We start from the raw sequence: 23,963 nt of genomic DNA, 5'->3' as shown, positions 1-23,963 counted from the left end.
AAAGAGCTTAACAAAACCCCACTTTAAAATGTGGAAAGGATGTGCCTATTGAAGGATAGCATGAGAGAGGCATGGGGTGACAATGATTGTTTCATCCTGACCATGATTCACAAATGCACCTATATTAAAATACATAGAACTGCACATCAAAAGAATGTCAGTTTTACTGTATTATCATTTAAAATAAGCAGTATACAAAGAAATATAATTTTATTTCTAAAATATAAGCACAATTCTTTATTTTTCTCAGAACTATTTTATTTTATTTATTTTTTATTTTTATTTTGGGGTCACACCCAATGATGCACAGGGGTTATTCCTGGCTCTTGCACTCAGGAATTACTCCTGGCAGTGCTTGGAGGTCATGTGGGATGCTGGGAATCAAACCTGGGTTTGCCACGTGCAAGGCAAAAGCCCAACCTGCTGTGGTATCGCTCTATCCCTCAGAAATATTTTAAAAGTAAAAAAGAAATATTTTCAAAGAAATTCAAAATATTGTATTGAGTCAATAAATTCTATGCTTGGAAGTATCTCAGTGTATTACATACATCATTAAAATGATTTTACATAGTAAGCTTGATTAAATAAGTATCTTAATTGCGTACTAAGAAAAACTACAAGTAATTGCTTATATATAAAATGAAGTTTTATTTTAGCATAAGACAAATTGCTTGAACCTGAATACTTTCTAGCAATGATTCTTATATAACTGGGACAGAACTGGGAGCATTACCCTCAGACACTTATTTATCATCAAGAAAGTTGTTAGAATGCAAATTCTTCGGTCCCTCTCCTGCTTACAGTATCCAAAACCCTAAGGATGGATCCCGGAATCAGTTTTAACAAGCTCTCCTGTGTCATGTCTCACTTTGAGAAAAGCAGCTTGTGGTGTTTGTTTTATTTTAACTTAAACGAATTACAGATACAATCTTTATTTTAATCTTGTTACTTCTTCCTTTATATGGGAGCTTACAGGATTTGACATACCAACAAAGAGAAAACTAAAAGGGTCTGCAATCCTGTTTAATAGCAAATGCATAATTCAGTCCAATTAAATCAAACAGGAATTATATATGCAATCTTTATTTTAATGTTGCAAGTTCTTCCTTTACATGTAAGCATATTAACTTAAATAGTGAAATATAAGTGAAAACTAAAATGGTCTGCAAACTTGTGTTAATAACAAACACATAATCCAATTATTTTAGAGTATAGGTCTATATAGTTTAAAGTAGTCCTAATTTTCTTTTCTATAGGATAACTGTATTTAGATGACTGATATTTGAAAAGCATTAATTTTATGCTACTACCTTTATGACTTACTGAAACGTGATCATTTGTCTGGTGTTATCAAGGTCAACCAGGGCCAGAAGGTCCTCGTGGTCTCCCTGGAAATGGAGGTATTAAGGGAGAGAAAGGAAACCCAGGCCAACCTGGGCAACCTGGTTTGCCTGGATTGAAAGGAGATCAAGGACCACCAGGACTCCAGGTAGGAGATGAGAGTACTTATTTGATGAAAGAGGGGGCTGTGATTATTAGCCATAGGATAAAGATTTCAAGTTGTATTATTTTTATTAGCATTCAGTGTTCATATTTCTATACCTGATTCACTGGTCAAAAAATACGTAAGTATACAATCCTATTCCAACTAAAGGGACTTTGCTATTTTATAAAGGATTCCTCAAAAGATACTTCACCTGAAGTGTTTGGTGTGTATACTTACATTTTTGAAACATTTATTTTCCTAAAAGAAAATTCAGTAAAAATAAAAGATACATCTCGCTTTATAAATGTCAGGGATTTCATGTCGTTAAGTCCACCCATGAGGATGTAATTATAGTGAGTGCAGATATCTTTAGACTTTGAAATTAAATAAAGTTTAAAATTTCATCTTCACTGAACACTTCTGCTTCTTGTTTATGAGGAATGCAAATAGACTCTGTGTTTTATCTTCACCTTTAAAAAAAAGAGAATAATAACGTATCTCCACATCTATATTAATGAGCTTTTCACCTTTGTTTGAATGACCCAGAAAATCATATTCTTCTTCAGTGATCCTCAAAACTTCTTCCCTTAAATCAGAAAGAATGTTCTAAGTTTTGGCAGCCTACACAGATGGTTCAGTCATTTAACCCAGACAACTATATTTTTTAATTTGAAGTTTCTGTTTGGAGGAAAACTTTTAATAATTATTTCAGTTTTCATAATTGCAATTCTCTTGTTTGTTTTTTTCACCAAACATGCAAATTTTTATTTTATTTATGTATTTTGGACTTACGAGTTTTTGTGCTTGGGTTTCAGTTATACTATGATTTAATACCCATCCCTCCACCAGTGCCCACTCCGCACCTCCAATGCTCCCAGAATCATTCCCACGCCCACCCCTCCCCATCCCACCTCATCTCTGTGGCAGGGCATTCCCTTACATTCTCTCTCTTCTTTTGGGTCCTGTGGTTTGCCAAAGAGGCATTGAGTGCCAATCATGTTTGGTCTATAGTCTACTTTCAACATGCATCTCTCATCCTGAGAGGATCCTCCCAACACCCTTTACTTGGTGCTCCCCTCTCTATCTGAGCTGCCTTCTCCCCAAGCATGTGGAGCTTGCCTCCAAGCCATGGAGTGAACCTCTTAGTACTTATCTCCGCTATTCTTTGGTGTTAGTCTCCCATTTTGTTACTTTATATTCCCCAGATTAATGCAATCTTTCTATGTCTTTCCCTCTCTTTCTGACTCATTTCACTTAGCATGATACTTTCCATGTAGTACCACTTGTATGTTAAATGTCGTGACTTCATCTTTTCTAACAGGTGCATAAAACTTCATTGTGTAGATGTACCAAAGTTTCTTCAACCAATCATCTGTTCTCGGGCACTCGGATTTTCTCCAGGTTTTGGCTATTGGGAATAGTGCAGCAATGAATAGAAGTGCAGATGTTATTTGAACTGTACGTTTTTTGCCTATCCGGGATATATTCCCAGGAGTGGTATTGCTGGGTCAAATGGAAGCTCAATTTCTAATTTTTTGAGAATTGTCCATACTGTTTTCCAAAAGGGCTGAACCAGTTGGCATTCCGACCAGCAGTGAAGGAGAGTCCATTTCTCACCACATCCACGCCAGCACTGGTTGTTTTAGTTCTTTTGAATGTGGGCTAGACTCTGTGGTGTGAGATGATAACTCATTGTTGTTTTGATCTGCATCTCCCTGATGATTGGTGATGTAGAGCATTTTCTCATGTTCCTTTTAGCCATTCGGATTTCTTTTTTGGGAAAGTTTCTGTTCATTTCATCACCCCGTTTTTTTAAAATTTTTTAATTTTTATTAGTGAGACACCATGAGGTACAGTTGTAGACTTACAAATTTTTGTGCTTGGGTTTCAAATATACAATGATCAAATACCCATCCCTCCACCAGTGCCCATTTCCCACCACCACAAATCCCAGTATCCCTCCCACCCCCCATCCCCCCCATCCTACCCTGTCTCTGTGGAAGGGCATTCCCTTTTGTTCTCTCTCTCCTTTTGGGTGTTGTGGTTTGCAAAAGAAGCATTGAGTGACACTCATGTTTGGTCTATAGTCTACTTTCAATATGCTTCTCCCATCCTGGGAGGGAGCACCAAATAAAGGGTTTTGGGAGGATCACCCCATTTTTTGATGGGGTTAGATGTTTTCTTCTTGTAGAGTTCAACAAGTGCTTTGTATATCCTTGATATCAACCCTTTATCAGATGGGTATTGGGTAAATATCCTTTCCCATTCTGTAGATTGTTTTTGCATTCTGGTTACCGTATCTTTTGAGGTGCAGAAGCTTCTTAATTTAAGATGGCCCCATTTGTTTATCTCTGTTTCCACTTGGTTGGTCAGTGGAGTGTCATCTTTGATTATACCATTAGCCTCAACATCGTGGAGGGTTTTGCCGACCTTGTCTACAATGTATCTTATGTATTTTGGCCTAATGTTGAGATCTTTGATTCATTTTGATCTGACTTTTGTGTATGATATTAGGTCGAGGTCTAAGCCCATTTTTACATGTCGTTGTACAGTATGCCAGCACCATTTGTTGAAGGGTCTTTCCTTGATACACATCACATTTCTTGCTCCTGTATCAAAGATTAGAAGTTCATACATTTGGCGTTGTGTGTACAGATATTCCACCCTGTTCCATTGGTCGGCAGCCCTGGCTTTGTTCCAGTACCATGCTGTTTTAATTATTACTGCTTCGTAGTAGAGTTTGAGGTTGGGGGAGGGGGGAGTAATGCCTCCCCAAGTCTTTTACCCAAGAATTGCTTTAGCTATTCCTTGGCATTTGTTGTTCCATATGAATTTCAGGAGTGCTTAATCTATTTCTTTGAAGAATTTCATGGGTATCCTTATAGGGATTGCGTTGAATCTGTATAATGCTTTCGGAAGTATTGCCATTTTGACGATGTTGATTCTTCCTATCCATGAGAAGGGGATATGTTTCCATTTCCTCATATCCTCTTTTATTTCATGTTGTAGTGGTTTGTAGTTTTCATTGTAGACCTCCTTTACCTTTTTTAGTTAGGCTGATTCTAAGGTATTTGATTTTCTTGGGCACAATAGTGAACGGGATTATTTTTTTCATGTCACTTTCCTCTCTCTCATTATTTGCATATAGGAAGGCCATAGATTTTGTGGCATTGAATTGATAGCCTGTGATTTTACTGTACAAGACTATTGTTTCTAGGAATTTCTTGGTAGAGGATTTTGGATTCTTGAGATACAGTATCATATCATCTGCAAATGGTGAGAGCTTGATTTCATCCTTTCCTTTCTGATGGCTTTAATGTCTTTTTCTTGCCTAATCTCTATTGCAAGTACTTCTAGTACTATGTTAAACAGAAGTGGTGACAGTGGGCATTCTTGTCTTGACCCTGATCTTAGAGGAAAGGCCCTTAGTTTTTCCCTTTTGAGGATAATACTTGCCATGGGTTTGTCATAGATGGCTTTGGCTATCTTGAGGAAAGTTCCTTCAAACCCCATTTTGCTGAGATTTTTCATCATAAATGGGTGCTGAATCTTGTCAAAAGCTTTCTCTGCATCTGTTGATATGATCATATGGATTTTATCTTTACTTTTGTTGATATGATGGATTATGTTGATTGATTTCCGAATGTTAGGGCTGGAGTGATAGTGCAGCGGGTAGGGCGTTTGCCTTGCATGCAGCCAACATGGCTGACCCGAGTTCGATTCCTCTGCCCCTCTCAGAGAGCCCAGCAAGCTACCAAGAGTATCTCACCCACACGGAAAAGCCTGGCAAGCCCCCCATGACATATTTGATATGCCAAACACAGTAACAATTGTCACAATGGAGACGTTACTGGGCCCGCTCAAGCAAATTGATGAACAACTGGAGGACAGTGACAGTGACAAATTTCAGAATGTTAAACCATCCTTGCATCCCCGAGATGAATCCCACTTGGTCATGGTGTATGATCTTTCTGATGAGTTGTTTGATTCTATTTGCTAATATTTTGTTGAGGATCTTCTCATCCCTGTGCATAAGGGATTTTGGCCTAGTTTTCTTTGTTGTTGTTTTCTTTGTTTGCCATGTGAATGGTGGCCCACCCCGGAGAAGGCCATGCCTACTTTTGAGGAGACCATGCCCACTTTTGAGGAGGCCACTCCCCTACAGTGGTGGCCACGCCCCCTGCCAATCTTGATGCTAGTCCACAGACCTGTTGAGGAGGGGCGGCGATTATTTCGGCTGGTGCTCCCTGCAGAAGTGGAGGCAGATGCCCCAGGCTGGGGTCCTGGCTGCGATGGCTGGCTTTCCGGGTTCCGAGTTGGGGTAGGGAGTAGCTGCCTGGCGGGTACCTGTTTGAGAGGGGCGGCGACTTAGCTACAATTTATTAAGTACATATCACATGTCACTTTGTTTCTTGATACTTAATATAACTAATTTAATCATCACCACAACAAACCTATGATGTTAATAAGGTTATTTTGTCCATCGTCGATTTGCTCGAGTGGGCCCAGTAACATCTCCATTGGAGACTTTGTTGTTACTGTGTTTGGCATATCGAATACTCTCCGTAGCTTGCCAGGCTCTCCGCAAGGGGCGGAGGAATCGAACTCGGGTCGGCCATGTTGGCCGCTTGTAAGGCGAACGCCCTACCACTGTGCTATCGCTCCAGCCCATATTTGAAAAAAAACTGTGAAACTAAAATGGTACCATAATATAATAAAAGATATAGTTGAAAATTGAGGCTGATCATTTCACTGTACAGACAGTATTGTAAACCACTGTGTGAAACCATGTATGCCCTCATACCTCCATATACCACAAATTTTCTTCTAATATTACTTTATTTATTCAGGGTGATCCTGGTCGTCCAGGTCTTAATGGAATGAAAGGAGATCCAGGTCTCCCTGGTGTACCAGGATTCCCAGGTATTTAAGAAATATTTTGAGGTTTCCTATTATAACTATATTTGGGGATAATAGACCCATTTTCTTACTTGACCTGGTTGACTTTGTCGTGGTTCTCTTGCTTTGGTATGCAGTTTTATGTATATTCTTTGTAGGCCTGAAAGGACCCACTGGAGTACCTGGTTCAACTGGCCCTGAAGGAAATCCTGGACCTATGGGGCCTCCTGGTAAGTCTTATTCCTGGGACTAGTTGTACTGACACTAAAGGCACTATTAAACGATTTGAAAGTTTATATTCTGTGTCTCAACTAAGCTGTCAGAGTTTGGGGCCAAAACTTATGAGAAATATGTAATACTCTTCCTCTAATACTATTCTTTCAAACTATGTATTGTAGTGGTGTAATATTCATAGTGGACTTTTGAATATAATATTATGCGGGATCAATAGAAATGTTTCATTGAGGTACTTAAGAAACTTTACAGGGGTTAATCTTCATGCTTTAAATGTAACAATATATTTCAAGCCCTGAAACCACATGGTACCCTGATCATTGCTATGTGTGACCCTGGAAGACCCATAGTACTATCAGGATGTTCAGGTAATCCCTGGCAACACAGGGCCCAAGCGGCATCACATAATTCCACTCTCATATCAAAAAGCTAACAAGTTGCCTAAGAATTTCCAGGAAAAAGCTTAAGCACTGCTATGGAACCCTTCCCAAATAATAATTTTTTAAAACATATTAGCTTTTATATTTACTTCCATAGTTAATAAAATAGACCACAAGAAATAGTCATATGTGTTTGTTTGCTCCTTTTAATGTGAAATTAGTTGTTTATGCTGAGAGACTTGTAAATTGTGGAATAGCACATGTACTTGATTCCCCTAATAGTATAGTGTACTTTGACAAGTAAAAATAATAACTGTAATCTATGTTAGAATCAAAATGGATCTGTCATTCCATTACCAGTGCATTGATTTGTACTGGATTAGATTATCTAATAATTTAGAAGCTTGAAAATAGGAACAATATACCTAATTTTTCTATTGGAATGTAGCAAAAGTAATATTTTTTTACCTGGATGAGACAATGTTAATTTTTGTGCATGGTTTTTTAGATATGGCAACATACCAATTTGTATAATTTGTTTCTCTCACATTCTTACTTTGATCTTAGTTCTCTTTAGCATCTATTTCTTTTGATCTTTCTTTACCTATCTTCGAATTTTTGTTTGTGCCTCTTAGGTCCCCCTGGATTACCTGGTCCTTCCGGACAAAGTATTATAATCAAAGGAGACTCTGGTCCACCAGGAGTCCCAGGCCAACCTGGATTAAAAGGTCCACCAGGCCCACCAGGACCTCAAGGATTACCAGGTACCTTTATAGATAATGTTTAAACCTTTTCTGCTTGAAAATATTAACCTGCAGCTCCTTTTTTTGTTCAGATTTTATCTTCCTAACAATAGGATTCCCAGCAACTAGAATACAAGATTACTATATGTCCCTTTTTAAAAAAATGTACTATAACAGTGATTTAGCAAGTTGTTCGTAATACTTTTGTTTTATTCTCACCACCAGTGTAACCTTTCTTCTACCAGTTTCCCACACACCACCCCAGCCTACTCCCTTAGCAGGCACAAACAAACTTCTTCCTGTTATTTGTTACTACACAAAAGCAAGTGGAATTATCAAAACTTAGATCAATGAAGGCAATTTGTTAAAATTATTATATCTCACAATGGTGTTACCAAAGCCATTGGCTGAGGATTTACTGGACTGTTTGATGCTAGTTGAGCCTTCTGTGTTACTATGTTAGCTCATTGAGCTTAGTGTTCTATGCAACTTTCCAATCAGATGTGCTGTATCCTACTGCGCTGACAGTACTATGAAAGTTGGATATGTTGCGTGACCACACATGTGGCTATTAAGTCCATGAGCTATGGAGAAATATAATTCAGTGGCTTGACAACTTGAGGAGGTTCAAGTTGTGGAGCTGGCCCATTTCTATGTCAGAGGGTGTTGGGTGTGGCTGTGGGCTGCTGTGCCTTAAAGCAGAAGGGTGAATCAACTAAAAAGCTACTGCACTTCGAAAGAAACAGTGACCAAAATACAGAAAAATCTCACAGAAAGGGAAATAATATTTACCCAATAGCCATCTGATAATGGATTAATATCTAGGATATACAAGACACTAGTAGAATCGTACAAGGGAAAAAACCTCCAACCCCATCCAAAAATGGGGAGAAGAAATGAACAGAAGTTTCCTCAAAAAAGAAATACAAATGGCCAAAAGGCACAAGAAAAAATGCTCCACATCGCTAGCCTTCAAGGAGATGCAAATCAAAACAACAATGAGATATCTCACACCACAGACACTGGCACACATTCAAAAGAACAAAAGTAACCAGTGTTGGCGTGGATGTAGGGAAAAAGGGACACTCTTTCACTGTTGGTAGGAATGCCCACTAGTTCAGCCCTTTTGGAAAACAATATGGACAATCCTTCAAAAACTAGAAATTGAGCTTCCATATGACCCCACAATACCACTTCTGGGAATATATCCCGAGGATGCAAAAAAGCACAGTAGAAATGACATCTGTACCTATATGTTCATTGCAGCACTGTTCACAATAGCCAAAATCTGGAAACAACCCAAGTGCCCTAGAACAGATGACTGGTTAAAGAAACTTTGGTACATCTACACAATGGAATATTATGCAGCTGTCAGGAGAGATGAAGTCATGAACTTTGCTTATAAATGGATAGACATGGAGAGTATCATGCTAAGTGAAATGAATCAGAAAGAGAGGAATAGACATAGAAGAACTGCATTCATTTGTGGAGTATAAATGGAGTCAGCATGAGGCTGATCCCTAAGGATGGATAGTAGATACATGGAACAGGTAGATTGCTCCACAGCTGGAAACCTGCCTCATGAGCAGAGAGGAGAAGACAGCTGGAATAGAGAAGGGATCACTAAGAAAATGATGGCTGGAGGAATCGTTTGGGATGGGAGATGTGTGCAGGAAGTAGACAAAGGACCAAACATGATAACCTCTCAGTGTCTGTATTGTAAACCATAATGCTCCCAAATAGAGAGAGATTATGGGGAATATTGTCTGCCATGGAGGCAGGGGGAGGTTGAAAAGGGGGGGATATACCGGGGATATTGGTGGTGGGGAATTTGCACTGGTGGAGGGATGGGTGTTTGATCATTGTGCGATTGTAACTCAAACATGAAAGCTTGTAACTATCTCACGGTGATTCAATAAAATTTAAAAAAAGAAAAGGGAAATCAGCCTCCCACTATTCTGAGTAGTCCACAAGGGTCTACCTGGGAAGATTGAGCAGCATCATGTTCTTTTTTGAGATTAGCTATGGAGCTGAGCCATTTTTTTGACTGCAAGATGATGGGTTTGGGCAGGGGCTGCTGGACATTCCTGTGGAGGGAGGTTGGAGGCGGGTGAATCTTCATGCCCCCATTTCAAGAACACCCCAAGTTTTCAGCCCATATACTAATCCAATGTGGGAGATTGCAGCTGCATGTTGTTCATTTTGAGATTTGTGGAGCTAGACCAGTTCTCTTGAAGAATATCAGATGTGTCCTTTTTCCTTAAATATGTAATTTATTGTGGCCCCTTTTTGTAGCCCCTTTGGATGTTCTAATTTTCATAATATAGGTAACGTTTTGGGAAACTGCAATGAAATAAATATGTATTTAAGATCCTGTAGATTTTCTCTAGCCCATCTGCCAGAAAAATGAAAGGCTGATTTAGTAGCACATCATTTCTTCTTATGAGGCTTAATATTTTTAATTAATTCATTATTAGTTGACCATTGACTCTATTTGTAGACAGTTTTGATTATAGTAGTAAGTTGAAACTTCAATATTTCTCTCTTATTATGTCATTATATAGAAAAACCTGCCTTATATATGGTGGGATAAATAAAAAAAGTTGTGTCTTGTTCTCCTATATTGCTCTAAAGGAGAAGCAAAGTGAATGTTTAAGACTTAGTCCTGTCTTTTGTCTTAACCTGAATTATTTTTGTCTGGATTAAAGATAAAGTCAGGCTATGAATTTAATGACACTCGAGGACCTTAGATGTCCTAATATGTCTAGATGTTGGCTTAATATAAACATTTTCAAATCATATTTCCCTTTTCTTTAGGTCCAATTGGCCTTCCAGGAGACCCTGGACACAATGGGCTCCCTGGATTTGATGGAGCGGGAGGACGCAAAGGAGACCCAGGTCTGCCTGGCCAACCAGGTAAGATAAGTAAAACACTACTGCTGATATTAACCTTTCAAATTTGACAAAAGTATAGATATATGACCTCCAGTTGCAGCTTGAAAGAAGCATAGCTACTTGAAAAATCTGAAACTGGGAAAAATGGGAAGGAATATATAAGCAGACTAGCCAGGATAAGAGATGCATAGAAATGTTTTTATTTATGTCTTTGGCACCTAGAAAATCCAACTTTTCTTCAAATTGGGAATTTTCTGGATATTCATTGTGTTCTTTTAAAATTTCAATATGATGATTTAATCTCAGTGACAATTCCACATTAGAAAGTTTTGCAATAAAATGTAATTTCCCCATAAAGTATAGCCAGTTTAAGAGATTTCTTATTGAACTTCGAGTGTTGTAGTGGCAACTTACATTGAGATGGCAAGTTGATAGACTTTCGAGGTTACCATTATTATATGTGCCAGATACTGTTGAATCTAGGATCTACTAAATTTCCGATCTGTATTCATCATATATCCAAAAAATTTGAATCACCTTGCAACATTGCTGCACTCAGTACAATAGCTAATATATGGCATCAACCTAGGTGAATAGTTTATGAAGATATGGTATATATACTTAATGGAATACTATACAGCTGCAAGGAATGACTAAATAATGTAATTTATTGCAATGTGGTTGAAACTGGAATATATCATGTTGAGTTAAGTAAGTCAGAAGAAGAATGACAAATGCAGGATGATCTCTATTATCTGTAGTATATAGAGTACTGAATGAGGAAATGTAAGAAGGGGGATGACTTGACCCCAGTGTTTAAAAATGAGAAGGGAAAAGAAGGAAAGAAATCAAGGGGGAGAGAAGTGCATGGGAATTAATGGGTAAACAGGCATTAGGGCTTCAGTTATACTGGTGATATGTAAGTGGTATAGCCATATATCCAAAACACAGACTCAACAAAACTGAAAACATGATATCTAAGCTGCAACTACTGAAATTTTATAATTTGCCTGTCAAGTTGACAGGTAGGGGTGGGGTGGGGATAAGAGTGGGAACAGAATATGAGAACACTGGTAGAGGGAAGTTGACACTGGTGATGGAATTGATGTTGAAATATTATGTGCCTAAAATCAACTATCAATAATTTTGTATACCACAGTTCTTTAATAAAAATTTAAAAATTACAAAAGAAAATACACTAAAGATTGCTAACATAGAAATAGAAGCTCATATACTCAGTAGATGGTTATATTAGCAACTCTTGAAAATATATACCTAAGTATTATGCATTGAAAAATATAAATGGCTATATATTTTGCATTGAAAAAATAACAGTGGCTATGAAGCAGGGTTTTAACCCATATGGCCTTCCTAGAACCAACACCTACCATTTTATGAGCTATTTTGAGGGGAAAAAACAATGTCACATTCACTGAAGTTTCCCCAAAATAAACATTTCCCCAAAATCCTCACAGTGGACAAAGACCTATATAGAAAAATATTTAATGAGCTCAAATCAGGAGCTAAATGGATAAGAGGATCAAGTGGTATGAGTGGTAGATTGAAAACCAGATAATTTAAACAGGCTTTTTTAAATTTTTATTAGTGAGACACCATGAGGTACAGTTGTAGACTTACAAATTTTGTGTTTAGGTTTCAATTATACAATGATCAAATACCCATTCTCCCACCAGTGCCCATTTCCCACCACCACAGATCCCAGTATCCCTCCCACCCCCGTTCCCCCATCCCACCCTCCTCTGTGGCAGGGCATTCCCCTCTGTTTTCTCTCTCCTTTTGGGTGTTGTGGTTTGCAAAAGAGGCAATAAGTGGCAATCATGTTTGGTCTATAGTCTACATTCAGCATGCTTCTCCCATCCTGGGAGGATCCTCCCAACACCCTTTATTTGGTGCTCCCTTCTCTATCTGAGCTGCCTTTTCCCCTAGCATGTATGGCTGGCCTCCAAGCCATGGACCAAAATTCCTGGTACTGATCTCGGCCATTCTTGAGTGTTAGTCTCCTATTTTGTTACTTTATGTTCCCCAGGTGAATGCAATCTTTCTGTCTATCCCTCTTTCTGACTCATTTCGCTTAACATGATACTTTCCTTGTAGTACCACTTGTATGTAAATTTCATGACTTCATCTTAAACAGGCTTTTTTTGAGTGTCTTGTCTATTCTCTAAGCAAAATGATGCCTGAAAGTAATTTCACAGACAACTTCAAAGGAAAACTTTTTTCAGGATTAAAGTTGGTCAACTGACTGGTGGAGGGATGGATTTGATCATTGTATAATTGAAACCCAAGCACAAAATTTGTAAGTCTACAACTGTACCTCGTGGTGTCTCACTAATAAAAATAAAATAAATAAAATCAGTAAAAAAATAAATAAAAAATATAAAGTTGGCCAACTGATAGACTGATGGCAACCATACTTTTACTTTCTTATTGATGAACAAAACAGTGGGTTGAATTTTTTTGTCTTGGGAGTATAGTAAAAGACCAATGTGCATATAGAGTCTACAGAGAAGCATCATATCTCAGTATTTAGTCTTACTATCAAATGCCATCAACAAATTCTAGGATAAAAATTTAAATTCTTTTGAGTTTAGGAACAGTATCTTGTTTAGCTAGAAGTCTGTGAAATCAGAATATTCATTTATAAACACTGTCTTAATTGTAATCAAGTCATAATATTTTATCAGTAGTCATAATAGTTGGTTAGAGTTTGCATTATTTTTTATATTAATGATTGCATGGAAATAGGTACCCGTGGTTTGGATGGTCCTCCTGGGCCAGATGGATTACAAGGCCCTCCAGGTCCACCTGGATCCTCATCTTTCACCCATGGATTCCTCATCACACGTCACAGTCAGACAACAGATGCACCTCCATGCCCACCAGGAACTGTCAAGATTTATGATGGCTTTTCTCTTCTATATGTACAGGGAAATAAAAGAGCTCATGGCCAAGATTTGGGTGAGACAATCCACAACTTACTATTATGCATTTTGTTTGTTTTGAAAATCTTGTAGATTCTGTGGTAGCCTTAGTCAAAGTATATCTATTTGGGGGACTTCAAAAATGAAAAACATATCTAGGGAAACTTGATCTATTTACTATGAGTTTCATACAGATACGATTTTAAATTCTGAACTAAAAACATTAGTTCTTTAGTGTGAACTATAATTTTAACCTAAAATAAGGCTTTTGCTAGCTTGTTTTTTATGAAAACTAGTCTCTGTAGAGCTGGAGCGATAGCACAGCGGGTAAGGGGTTTACCTTGCATGTGGCCGACCCCATTGGCCCAGGTTTGATTCCTCCGCCCCTCTCGGAGAGCCGGCAAGCTACCGAGAGTATCTCGCCCACACGGCAAAGCCTGGCAAGCTACCCGTGACATATTCGGTATGCTAAACACAGTAACAAGTCTCACAATGTTACTGGGCCCGCTTGAGCAAATCTATGAACAATGGGAGGACAGTGCCACAGTGGTCTCTATACAGTATAACAGGCTGTAGATATATCCTCGCAGTACAGTAAGGAATAGAGGCAGTTACAACTTTCACTTTGATGCTAAAGGGGTATCACTGTATAAAACAAATTGTGATGGATTAATGAAAAGATGTGATATTAAGAGGTGGAATAAACATACTGAATACTAGAACTGTTCTTTCTGAGAGAAAAATATTTTGTGATAATCATTAATATAGTAGAGTTTTAACATTTTACAATAAGGAAGGCATTGAGAGTTTATGAGTTCATCCTCTTCAAAAATTTGGAACCTAGGGCCAGAGAGAGTGTAATAGATAGGGTAGGGCACTTTTATTACATGTAACTCTAGTATCCTATCCCGTCTATCACCTGTGGTCCCCCAAGCATTGCCAGCTACCACCTGTGGTTCGTCAAGCATTGCCAGAGGCCACTGCTGAGCACAGAGCTAGGAATACCTTGAGCACTACAGGGTGTGGCCCCAAACCAAAAAAAGTTGGAAACAATAATTGAAAATTCTGCTTCCTGATAACCTATGGCATATATACAATCAAACATTCCTGTTATCATTATGCACTTTACTTTTGTGTACCTCCTTCTGTTTCCTTCTTTTTATTCAAAGACCAGAGATATTTCCAGCTGCTTCTAATTAGACAGTAATGGGAATTTAATTATTATTGTATTTTATAATTATCATATTCATTATCCATGAATGTGTCTTACGTGATAGGACACAAGTCTTGCATATATGAAGCTCTGGGTTCAAGACCAGCACCAAATAGCTTTCCACATCCAGCTGCTTTAGAGTATAGTTGTGGTAGCTCCTAAGTACTGCTGGCTGTGGCCCCCAGAGCACCAAAACAATAAAAATTAAAAGAATAGAAATATGTAGGACATGTCTTTTCATTTTATACATTTTTTAAAAACTGACTAATTGGAGCTGGAGCAATTGTACAGCAGGTAGGGTGTTTGCCTTACACGTGCCTGACCCAGTTTCATGACTGGCACATGATATGATTCCTGGAGCCCTAACAGTAGTTATCCCTGAGCTCAGGGTCAGGAGTAAGTCCTAAGCACTGCCTGGTATGGCCTAAAAACAAATTTTTAAATTGGCTAATGGATTAAGTGAGTTATTCAAAATCACATACCCAGAAATGTGTGAAATTGAAGATCAAGAACAGCAACATCTATAGAACTGGTCTACAGAACTGAGCTTGCTATGGCATTGTAGTGTGTTTTAAAGTGTATAGAGGCTATAGTGGGAGTAAGGAGGAACCCTGATACAAGGGCAAAGGGAAGCAGACACTGATGGAAGATCTGGTGTTGGAATGCTGTATTCAAGTAACCCTATCATTGACAGTGCTGTAAAATTATAAATCAGAGTGACTAAAATTAAAAAGTCCAGTGTCTATCAATTCTAAATCCATACCCGGCAAGGTACCGAGAGTATTCGATATGCCAGACACAGTAACAACAAAGTCTCCAATGGAGACGTTACTGGGCCCGCTCGAGCAAATCGACGATCAACGGGAGGGCCTTTACCTTTACCTTTTAACTTTTCAGTTATGTCGTTTGTCACTAATTCTCACATGAACTTGAGTCAGTGTAATTTTTATGCGCCAGATTCTATTTTTCTTTTTTTTTTTTTTGCTTTTTGGGTCACACCCGGCGATGCTCAGGGGTTATTCCTGGCTCATGCACTCAGGAATTACTCCTGGCGGTGCTCGGAGGACCATATGGGATGCTGGGAATCAAACCTGGGTCGGCCATATTGACTGTGTGCAAGGCAAACGCCCTACCTGCTGTGCTATCGCTCCAGCCCCCAGATTATATTTTTTCTGAAAAAAAAATTAGAACAAATTAAAAATCTTGATTTTCAACCTGGTTAGCTTCTAAAATCATCCGAGAATTTTCCCAAACCTGTTGTATAAGGATGTCCAATTATCCTGATGATCCATCAGATTTAAGAATTACTGATCTTTTATCCATCATCCACTTGATATAAATATATGTATCTGCATATGTGAGGAATTTCCAACAGCTACTCAGGCATTCTTTTAAAGGACTGAATATTCAAAGCATCCACTTTTATATTCACATTCATCTAAATTGCCTGTGTTTATGCTTTGGATAACCTACCATGTTCTCTTACTATTGCCCATCCCCCAATTATAAAAGTGTGGAAACAGCAGGATGGTGGATCAGGCAAGAATCTGGACTCTTCCACTATCCACATTTTCAAATAAATCCAAGAAGTGAAGCTTAGGGCCTGAAAAAGGATCGGACAACTGTAGGAGCAGTGCCCTAACATAGAGAGGAGGACGAAGACTTCAGAGAGGCTATAAATAACCATAAACAAGATGTACTGTGTGTCTCCAGTATACTTTGACTTATAAGAGAGATGGAGCCTGCAATTCTGAGCACAGTAAGGGTAAACAGAAACTTGTTTCTTCAGCATTGGGGCACACTGGAGAGAAGTGTTCTATAGCACAGTATTAGGGTGCAGATGCCAGATAAGAAAGCCTGCAAACAACCAAGAAGCCAGGAATGAAAAGGGGAAATACCCTAGTAAATACTACCAGGAAAACCTGATTTATTATTTGGCTTATTTTGAATTAAGTTAGTCATTACATTCAATTATTTTGCAGCCCCCCATATACAGCTAAATTGCCTCATATGAGCTTCTGACATGATGTTTTAGAAACTAAGCTCAGTGAAAAGAAGAGAGTAGAGCAAGTAGAATGCACTTGCCTTGCATATGGCCAACGTGGTTCAATACTCATCACCCCTTATGACCCACAAACCCTGCCAGAAATTTTTTCTGAGAACAGTGCCATGAGTAAGCCCTGAGCAGAGCCGGATATTGCCCAAAGTCCAAAATGAAGAAAGAAACCAGAATCTAAAACCCTACTGCTGAGTATGCCTGAGATCTTGAGACAATTGTTATTTCAAAAAAGACCTGGCCCATAAAGGTGGATTAGAAACAGCCTGAGAGGCCTCAATAGTGGAGTTCGTTCTTAACTTAAGAAGCATCAGTGACCTCTGGCCACTTCCTAAAAAAACAATTCTCTTTGCATCTGGCCTTCAATATACAGAAAGCCTATTCCATTCATGCCTTGGACCATTGTTTGGGATTGTTTACTTCTTGTACTTTCTAACTAGTCACAGCATAAAGCAGAGTTTATCAATGGGACCATCTGGGCCCCTGTGACCCCCCAGATATTGTGTAAATGGGGGCCACAGCATGAAACTAGGATTGTCAAAGGTAGGGAACAAGATATGAAGGGGTCACAGTCAGGAACATATTGAGATACATTAGCCTAGAACATATTAATTTAATTAATCTTATAGGGGAGATTTGTTTAAATTGATGACACCTTTAGACTTAGTGAAATACCCTCACTCTATCTCTCTGTGACTGCTGTTGAGATTGTGAGCTGACTGAAGTTCAAATACACAGTTCGTAGATCACTTGTATTCTATCTCTTCCCCTCTGAAGGTGTTGAGTGGCAGAACATACAGATCAGGATTAGACCACATCTGAAGGATAATTGATAACTCGAAGCAGCTCAGGATGTGAAAATCACCTAGAAGAAAGGGAGCTTGCAGTTCTACTCCCCTACTCCAACCTCAGCTCAGATAACTAGCTGCCCCCTTGGAAGGCCTGAATTTGTTGTATATGTCAACAATAACTTTTCCACTCTGCAATGCCTTAGCTTCTACACCTATTAGGTGATTCCACACAATTGATGCTGGTGACTCAGATGAAATGAAAAGAGAGGCAACAGCCTCGAGAAGGGAATCTGTTGCTTTCTCTATCCACCTCTGCCACCATGGAAATGCCTGGGATAATCTAGAACTGTTAAGAGTTGGCCTTGGGGCTTGCTCCTTGCAGGAAAGGAAAATCAGTCCTAGACCTTACTGGGAATGTCTTGGAGGAAGACAGCGTAACCTGGAGAAGAAATGCTGATATGTTATGTTGTCTCACTCATCCATACTACATTACTTAATATTCACCAAAGGACACGTGTCCAAAAGACAAAAGATTTATCACCAGTTTTAAAAGTGTTAGGGAATATATGAGAAACCTGCTGCAACAAATGTCTTACATAAATTAAATATTCTGATTTTTAAGTGTTAAGATGGGTAAATGTGCATCTTATGAGTAAAATAAAATACATGTAATATGTACTGCCTGTGATATATGGAACAGTTTCTATTTGAAAGGTTGTTTTTTAGTGTTTTAGAAGAAATTGAAGAATCATCATGATGAATCCTTCTTTTTCTCCCTAATTCTTCCTTAGGGACAGCTGGCAGCTGCCTTCGTCGCTTCAGTACCATGCCTTTCATGTTCTGCAATGTCAATAATATTTGCAATTTTGCTTCAAGAAATGACTATTCTTACTGGCTCTCCACCCCAGAGCCCATACCTTTGAGCATGGAGCCCTTGAAAGGACAGAACATTAAGCCATTTATTAGTCGGTAAGACACTGGTATAGTTTGGTTTGGTATTAGTTTGGTTTGAGGCAACACACAGCTGTGATCAGGGCTTCTGATCCTGGCTCTGCCCTCAGAGATCACTCCTAGTGGGCTCCAGGGACCACATGGGGTACTGGGGACTCCACCGAGGTCGCCACATATAAGGCAAGTGCCCTTTCACTATCTCTCCAGTGATACATTTAATGTATCTCCAGTACTATCTCTCCAGCCTCAACATTGTTATAGTTTTAACTTTCAGCAAACCCCTGTGATTTTAACTGGTCACAAATGAATCCAAAGCTAATAATAAGTCTTTACATGTTAAGTAGAACAGAGATACCATTATAATATATTCAATTTGTATTTACCTTGTTCTGTATTTACTTGGGATCTGCTTTTGATTATGCCCCTCTGATAGAAAATGTGATATATGTCACAGTCAAATTAAAATATGCATAAATTAACATAAAATATATCAGGCATGATCTAAATGTTACTACAGAGATAATAAAATACTATCAACGCATATGGGAATGATATTTAGTTCCCACTGGTGAGAGATGGAATAACTATATGAAAGATATTTTTGAATTGTCTAGTCCTTCCTTAGGTAGAATTTAAGGCATGGGCAGCTAAAAGTAGGTAGGGCATATTAAACAGAGAATATAGAAATGAGTAGGTAGATTTTTGTATCTATAATATAGTTTATAATTGAAACTGGAAGATATTATTGGATAAAATATTGAAATACCAGATTTTTATTTCAGTTTATGTGGTTTATAATATTTAAAAGAATATTACATGAGTGTGTAATATGGATTAGAGAAGAATATTACTGAGGTAGTGGCCAGTCAGATGGGAGATAGTGTTATAGTACAGTAGGAGTGAATTGGACCTGCAATAGAGGAAATGTATCACATTAATAGAATAGATAGGATTTAACAGATTATTAGCTATGTGAAGTAAAAATGTGTTAGCTGAGGTTTAAGGTATGGGTAAGTATCATTGCATTTAGTATTCATTAATAAATATTTTCTAGGGTTTTATTTCTGTATAACCTTAGTTTGACTTAAATTTCAGTGCATATTAGTTCTTATCATTTTTTCTCTGATAATAGCACAATTGATATAATATTCCAGTAACCATAAAGAATGAATCACTGGAAAATCTAGTTTCTCTGATATTGAAAGAAAAGCTTGAACCTCATTGAGCCACTTTTAGTAAAGATTCTAAATTGATGCTCTGCTTTGATTTTAGATGATTATCATTTGTCCTCTAATTTTCCCAGAGTTGTTAAAATTTATTATGTATGTGTGTTTGGTTTTTCGTAGGCCCAATTCTGAAAAATGAAAGGTTCACTAAAGGTAGTCCTTACTTTGTAGGTAAACCAGTTTACCACATTGGTTCAGTCATATTTCAGGAGAGTACTTTATAATATTTATTAAAATTTGATAAACTCAATTATTGTTTTTGCTATTTTTACTTATTTTTTTAGATTAAAACTACACTTCCAATGCTTGTAGCATTCTAAATATGTTATATTTCTCCATATGTGGCCAAATGGCAAATAAGTGTATTTTGAGTCAAGAATAATTGGCAGAGATTGAGAAATTATCTTTTTCTGTCCTTTCAGTTCATCAAACATTGTCCTTAGCATATTTTCAGCATTACTCTGTGTTTACTCTGAAGTTTAACACCTTGAGAAATACCTTTGTAATATACCAAGCTAAACTCCTACAGCAGTTATAACAATAGCAAGTATGGATGAAAATCTGGGATAGTTGGGAAAGGAAATGTTTTAACTGTAGTTTTAATAAAAAATAGGAACAGCTCATAGTTTGTTTATAGTTTGATTTCCAGTATTGGGAGATAGGGCTTAAGTGATAGAAATTCCTCAAGTGCGTTATTCTCCTTTGCTCATTGGAGACACCCGATTGAACCTTTATATCAGGAAGACATACCAAAAAAAGGAACTTCTGTTTCTCACCTGCTTACTTTGTAAATTGTTTGCCTTCTCCCTTCTTTACCAGATGTGCAGTATGTGAAGCTCCAGCCATGGTCATTGCAGTCCATAGTCAGACCATCCAAATTCCCCATTGTCCACAGGAATGGGATTCTCTCTGGATTGGTTATTCCTTCATGATGGTATAAAATGCATTTTCTTGTCTTTGTCCTCATAGTTAACTAACCAGAGCATCTACATTTTTCCCAGTATGAAGAATTCTTGTCTTTTGTGTAGAAATGCTTGAACTTCAAAAAGGTTCTTCCAGTCACTATTTTGTACCACATATTTTATAGAAAATATTTTATAATCTTTCTTTTTTATTGTTAATTTTCATTTTATTTTTTACTTTTTTATTTTTCTATTTTTTATTGAATCACCATGCGCATGGTTACAAAACTTTCATGTTTGAGTTTCAGTCATATAATGATCGACACCGTCCCTCCACCACTATACATATTCCACCATCAGTTTCCTCAGTATCCCTCCCTCCCCATCCCAACCCTCCCCCTGCTTCTATGGAAGAAAATTTCCCTCTTATTCTCTACATATGGGTATTATGGTTTGCAATACAGATACTGAGAGGCCATCATGTTCGGTCCTTTATCTACTTTCAGCACACATCCCATCCCAAGCGATCCCTCCAGACATCATTGACTTAGTGATCCTTTGTCTATCCCAGCTGTCTTCTCCCCCAGCTCATAAGGCAGGCTTCCAACCATGGAGCAATTTTCCTGGCCTTTTAATCTTTCTACTGATTTTTTCCTATTACTTTTGTTAGGCATCTTTGATGTGTCTATTATTCATTTACCTCTGGCCCTGGTTCCTTCTCTAGAATTACAATTTTAGTCAAACTCAGCACGGATCTTTGAGTATTCACTAAGTTTTTGCGGCACATGATATTTCTCTTCGTTTTTATAGCACTCAAGTTCAGGAGCAGAAGGTTCAGGTCAAGCTCTGGCCTCCCCTGGCTCTTGCTTGGAAGAGTTTCGTTCATCTCCCTTCATTGAATGTCATGGGAGAGGTACCTGCAACTACTATGCCAACTCCTACAGCTTTTGGTTAGCAACTGTGGATATTTCAGACATGTTTAGGTAAGGTGCTTTTGGCTTTAGTTTAGTTCAGGCCCTAAGCTTCCTTTAGGGATTTTAGTGGAGGAAATTCATGAATCCATGGATAGTGTATGCCCAAAGAATGTTAGAAGTTTATTGGACTGTAGCTTTTATACTTGCTTCCTCTTCTTGTATATCTGACTCAGGTCAGGAGAACAGACTTGACTAATATTAGGTGCATGGGGTTTTTAGGTGGTATGTTAATAAACTTTTGGTAGCAGAACAAATCAAGGAAAGGTTATGTAACCACTCAATACATAAGCAGTCCAAGTAGACTGGAGACTACCCTGAGAATCGATGCTATAATCAAATTGTATTTCCTCTACCGGTCTAGTAGTGTTCTTTACCAGGATGCTTTAAAAGACCTCATCCAGGTGCTTAAATGAATAACACTATATGTTTTACATGTAGCTCAGGATATTTCAAGCTATTGTGGGGGGAAAGTTTAAATGTATATGTTGCCCCTTTTATTATCACTTGATCATTTTATTACATACTATATCTCGGTAATTTCTATAGTTTTTCACCATCCATTTCTCAGTTTCTCCTTATTGCACAATTATTTAAAAAGTATATAAATAAGCTAATCAGAGGGAGGGAAGAAGATGATAGTGGTGGAAAAAGAGTCACAAAGCCATCTATGCCCACTCTCACCTCTTAGGACATATCAGTTACTACACTAGATTAGATTCCTTCAAAGTTAATAATTAAACCATAAGTATAACTTAAACACAAAGAGAATAATGTGGAATGAGTTTGAAACTATAATAGAATTTAAATATTAAAAAAGGTCTAATATGATTTTCTTGTTTCTTATTTCCCAGCAAGCCTCAGTCAGAAACGCTGAAAGCAGGAGACTTGAGAACACGCATTAGCCGATGTCAAGTGTGTATGAAAAAGACATAACATTTTGAAGAATGCCTGTGGTTAATAACTGTGATATATACATATACATATATATACATGTTGATGTATATATAAAATTTCCAGTGTACACTGTCTGACTTTTCCTATCTACAATTGCTTTCACTAATGGTGCTACTATATATGACCAAAAGAACATGCTGGCTAGTAAACACAAAGATTTAAATGTACCTCAACAATGTGCCAGAGCAAAGTCTCTATTCTGCATAAGAAATAAGAAAATAAATTTGCTTTTTGGGTTAAGTGTGACTTTCTCCAAGATTATAATATGAATATTATATATTTCCCAAGTAACTAAAACAACACATTAAAATTCAATTAAGAGAAGACTTGCACTGAGTAGAAGGCCACAGTTTGGGAAAAGAATGATTTTTATGGTGCTACTAATCCTGTTGTATCCCAAACTTTTAGTGTAAATGTGTTGAGCTTATTTTTGTCTATAAGGGATGTATATATAATGTAAACAACTTTTTTGCTCAACATGTTCATTTCTTTACATGTGACTTGATTTGAATCACTTTTTACAAAAATATAGCAAAACTAAGAATAGAAACAGCAAGGCATTTTCTCCAACTTTATCAAAGTAAGAATTATGCTCTAACATTAAATTATAAAAGAGTAATTTAATTTGAGGTTTAGCCCATTACTAAGTTTTTATTTTAGGGGAGTACACCCTGCAGTGCTAAAAGTTTACCCCTGGCTCTGTGCTCAGAGATCATTCCTGGCAGGGTTTGGGAGACCATATGGGTGGGTTGCCCGGGCTTGAACTTGATTCGTTGCATATAAGACAAGCAACATACCCATTGTTAATATCTCTATGGCTCATTATTTGAATTTTAAAAAGAACAAGTCTTCTTTGGTTACACAAATAAGAATTTTAAATGTCCATGTTACAGAACAAATTATAACATCAAATGAAGTCACTTCCCTTTTATTACATTCTCAGACATTGGAATGTAGATGCCCTCTGTTTTGATTTTTGTTATATCTTGATTTTGCTCAACTCTGACTGAGTGAGGTTATATCCAATTATTTGGAGAAAAAGTATACACAAAGATTAATAAATCCTTCACACTGGTGCTTAACTAAGAATGTTCTGTGGTCTCTGATGGTGCAAGAACTGGGAAGATGATAATTGTTTATACTTTTTTTAACAGCAACAATCCAATTGATGTTTCTTATTTTATTTTTAATTTTAAAAATTTTATTGTCATAATGTCATACCTTACTTTTCTAGCTATCATCTTCTCACTTAATGTTTTTTCCATTGGTATCAGTTTAATAAAGATATATGTTGCAAGCATAATTTGTTGTGTGTGA

The 23,963-nt window shown here is 37.6% G+C and overlaps 1 protein-coding gene across 1 annotated transcript in view; it reads left to right on the top strand.

The window, feature by feature from the left end:
* COL4A5 (collagen type IV alpha 5 chain) overlaps window positions 1-23,164 on the top strand; it is a 289,563-nt gene extending 266,399 nt beyond the window's left edge. The window contains exons 43-52 of the mRNA XM_056125710.1: window positions 1,347-1,489; window positions 6,337-6,409; window positions 6,544-6,615; window positions 7,635-7,763; window positions 10,560-10,658; window positions 13,404-13,616; window positions 18,431-18,608; window positions 20,636-20,750; window positions 21,529-21,701; window positions 22,544-23,164. Coding sequence (XP_055981685.1) covers window positions 1,347-1,489; window positions 6,337-6,409; window positions 6,544-6,615; window positions 7,635-7,763; window positions 10,560-10,658; window positions 13,404-13,616; window positions 18,431-18,608; window positions 20,636-20,750; window positions 21,529-21,701; window positions 22,544-22,625 — 1,277 coding nt within the window. The 3' untranslated portion in view covers window positions 22,626-23,164. The remainder of the gene's footprint in view (window positions 1-1,346; window positions 1,490-6,336; window positions 6,410-6,543; window positions 6,616-7,634; window positions 7,764-10,559; window positions 10,659-13,403; window positions 13,617-18,430; window positions 18,609-20,635; window positions 20,751-21,528; window positions 21,702-22,543) is intronic.
* The last annotated feature ends 799 nt before the right edge of the window (window positions 23,165-23,963 follow it).

This window comes from Sorex fumeus, unplaced genomic scaffold (assembly GCF_029834395.1).
Source record: "Sorex fumeus unplaced genomic scaffold, SorFum_2.1 ptg000058l, whole genome shotgun sequence".
In the NCBI taxonomy this organism is placed as follows: domain Eukaryota; kingdom Metazoa; phylum Chordata; class Mammalia; order Eulipotyphla; family Soricidae; genus Sorex; species Sorex fumeus.
This window is presented reverse-complemented; position numbering and strand designations above follow the sequence as displayed.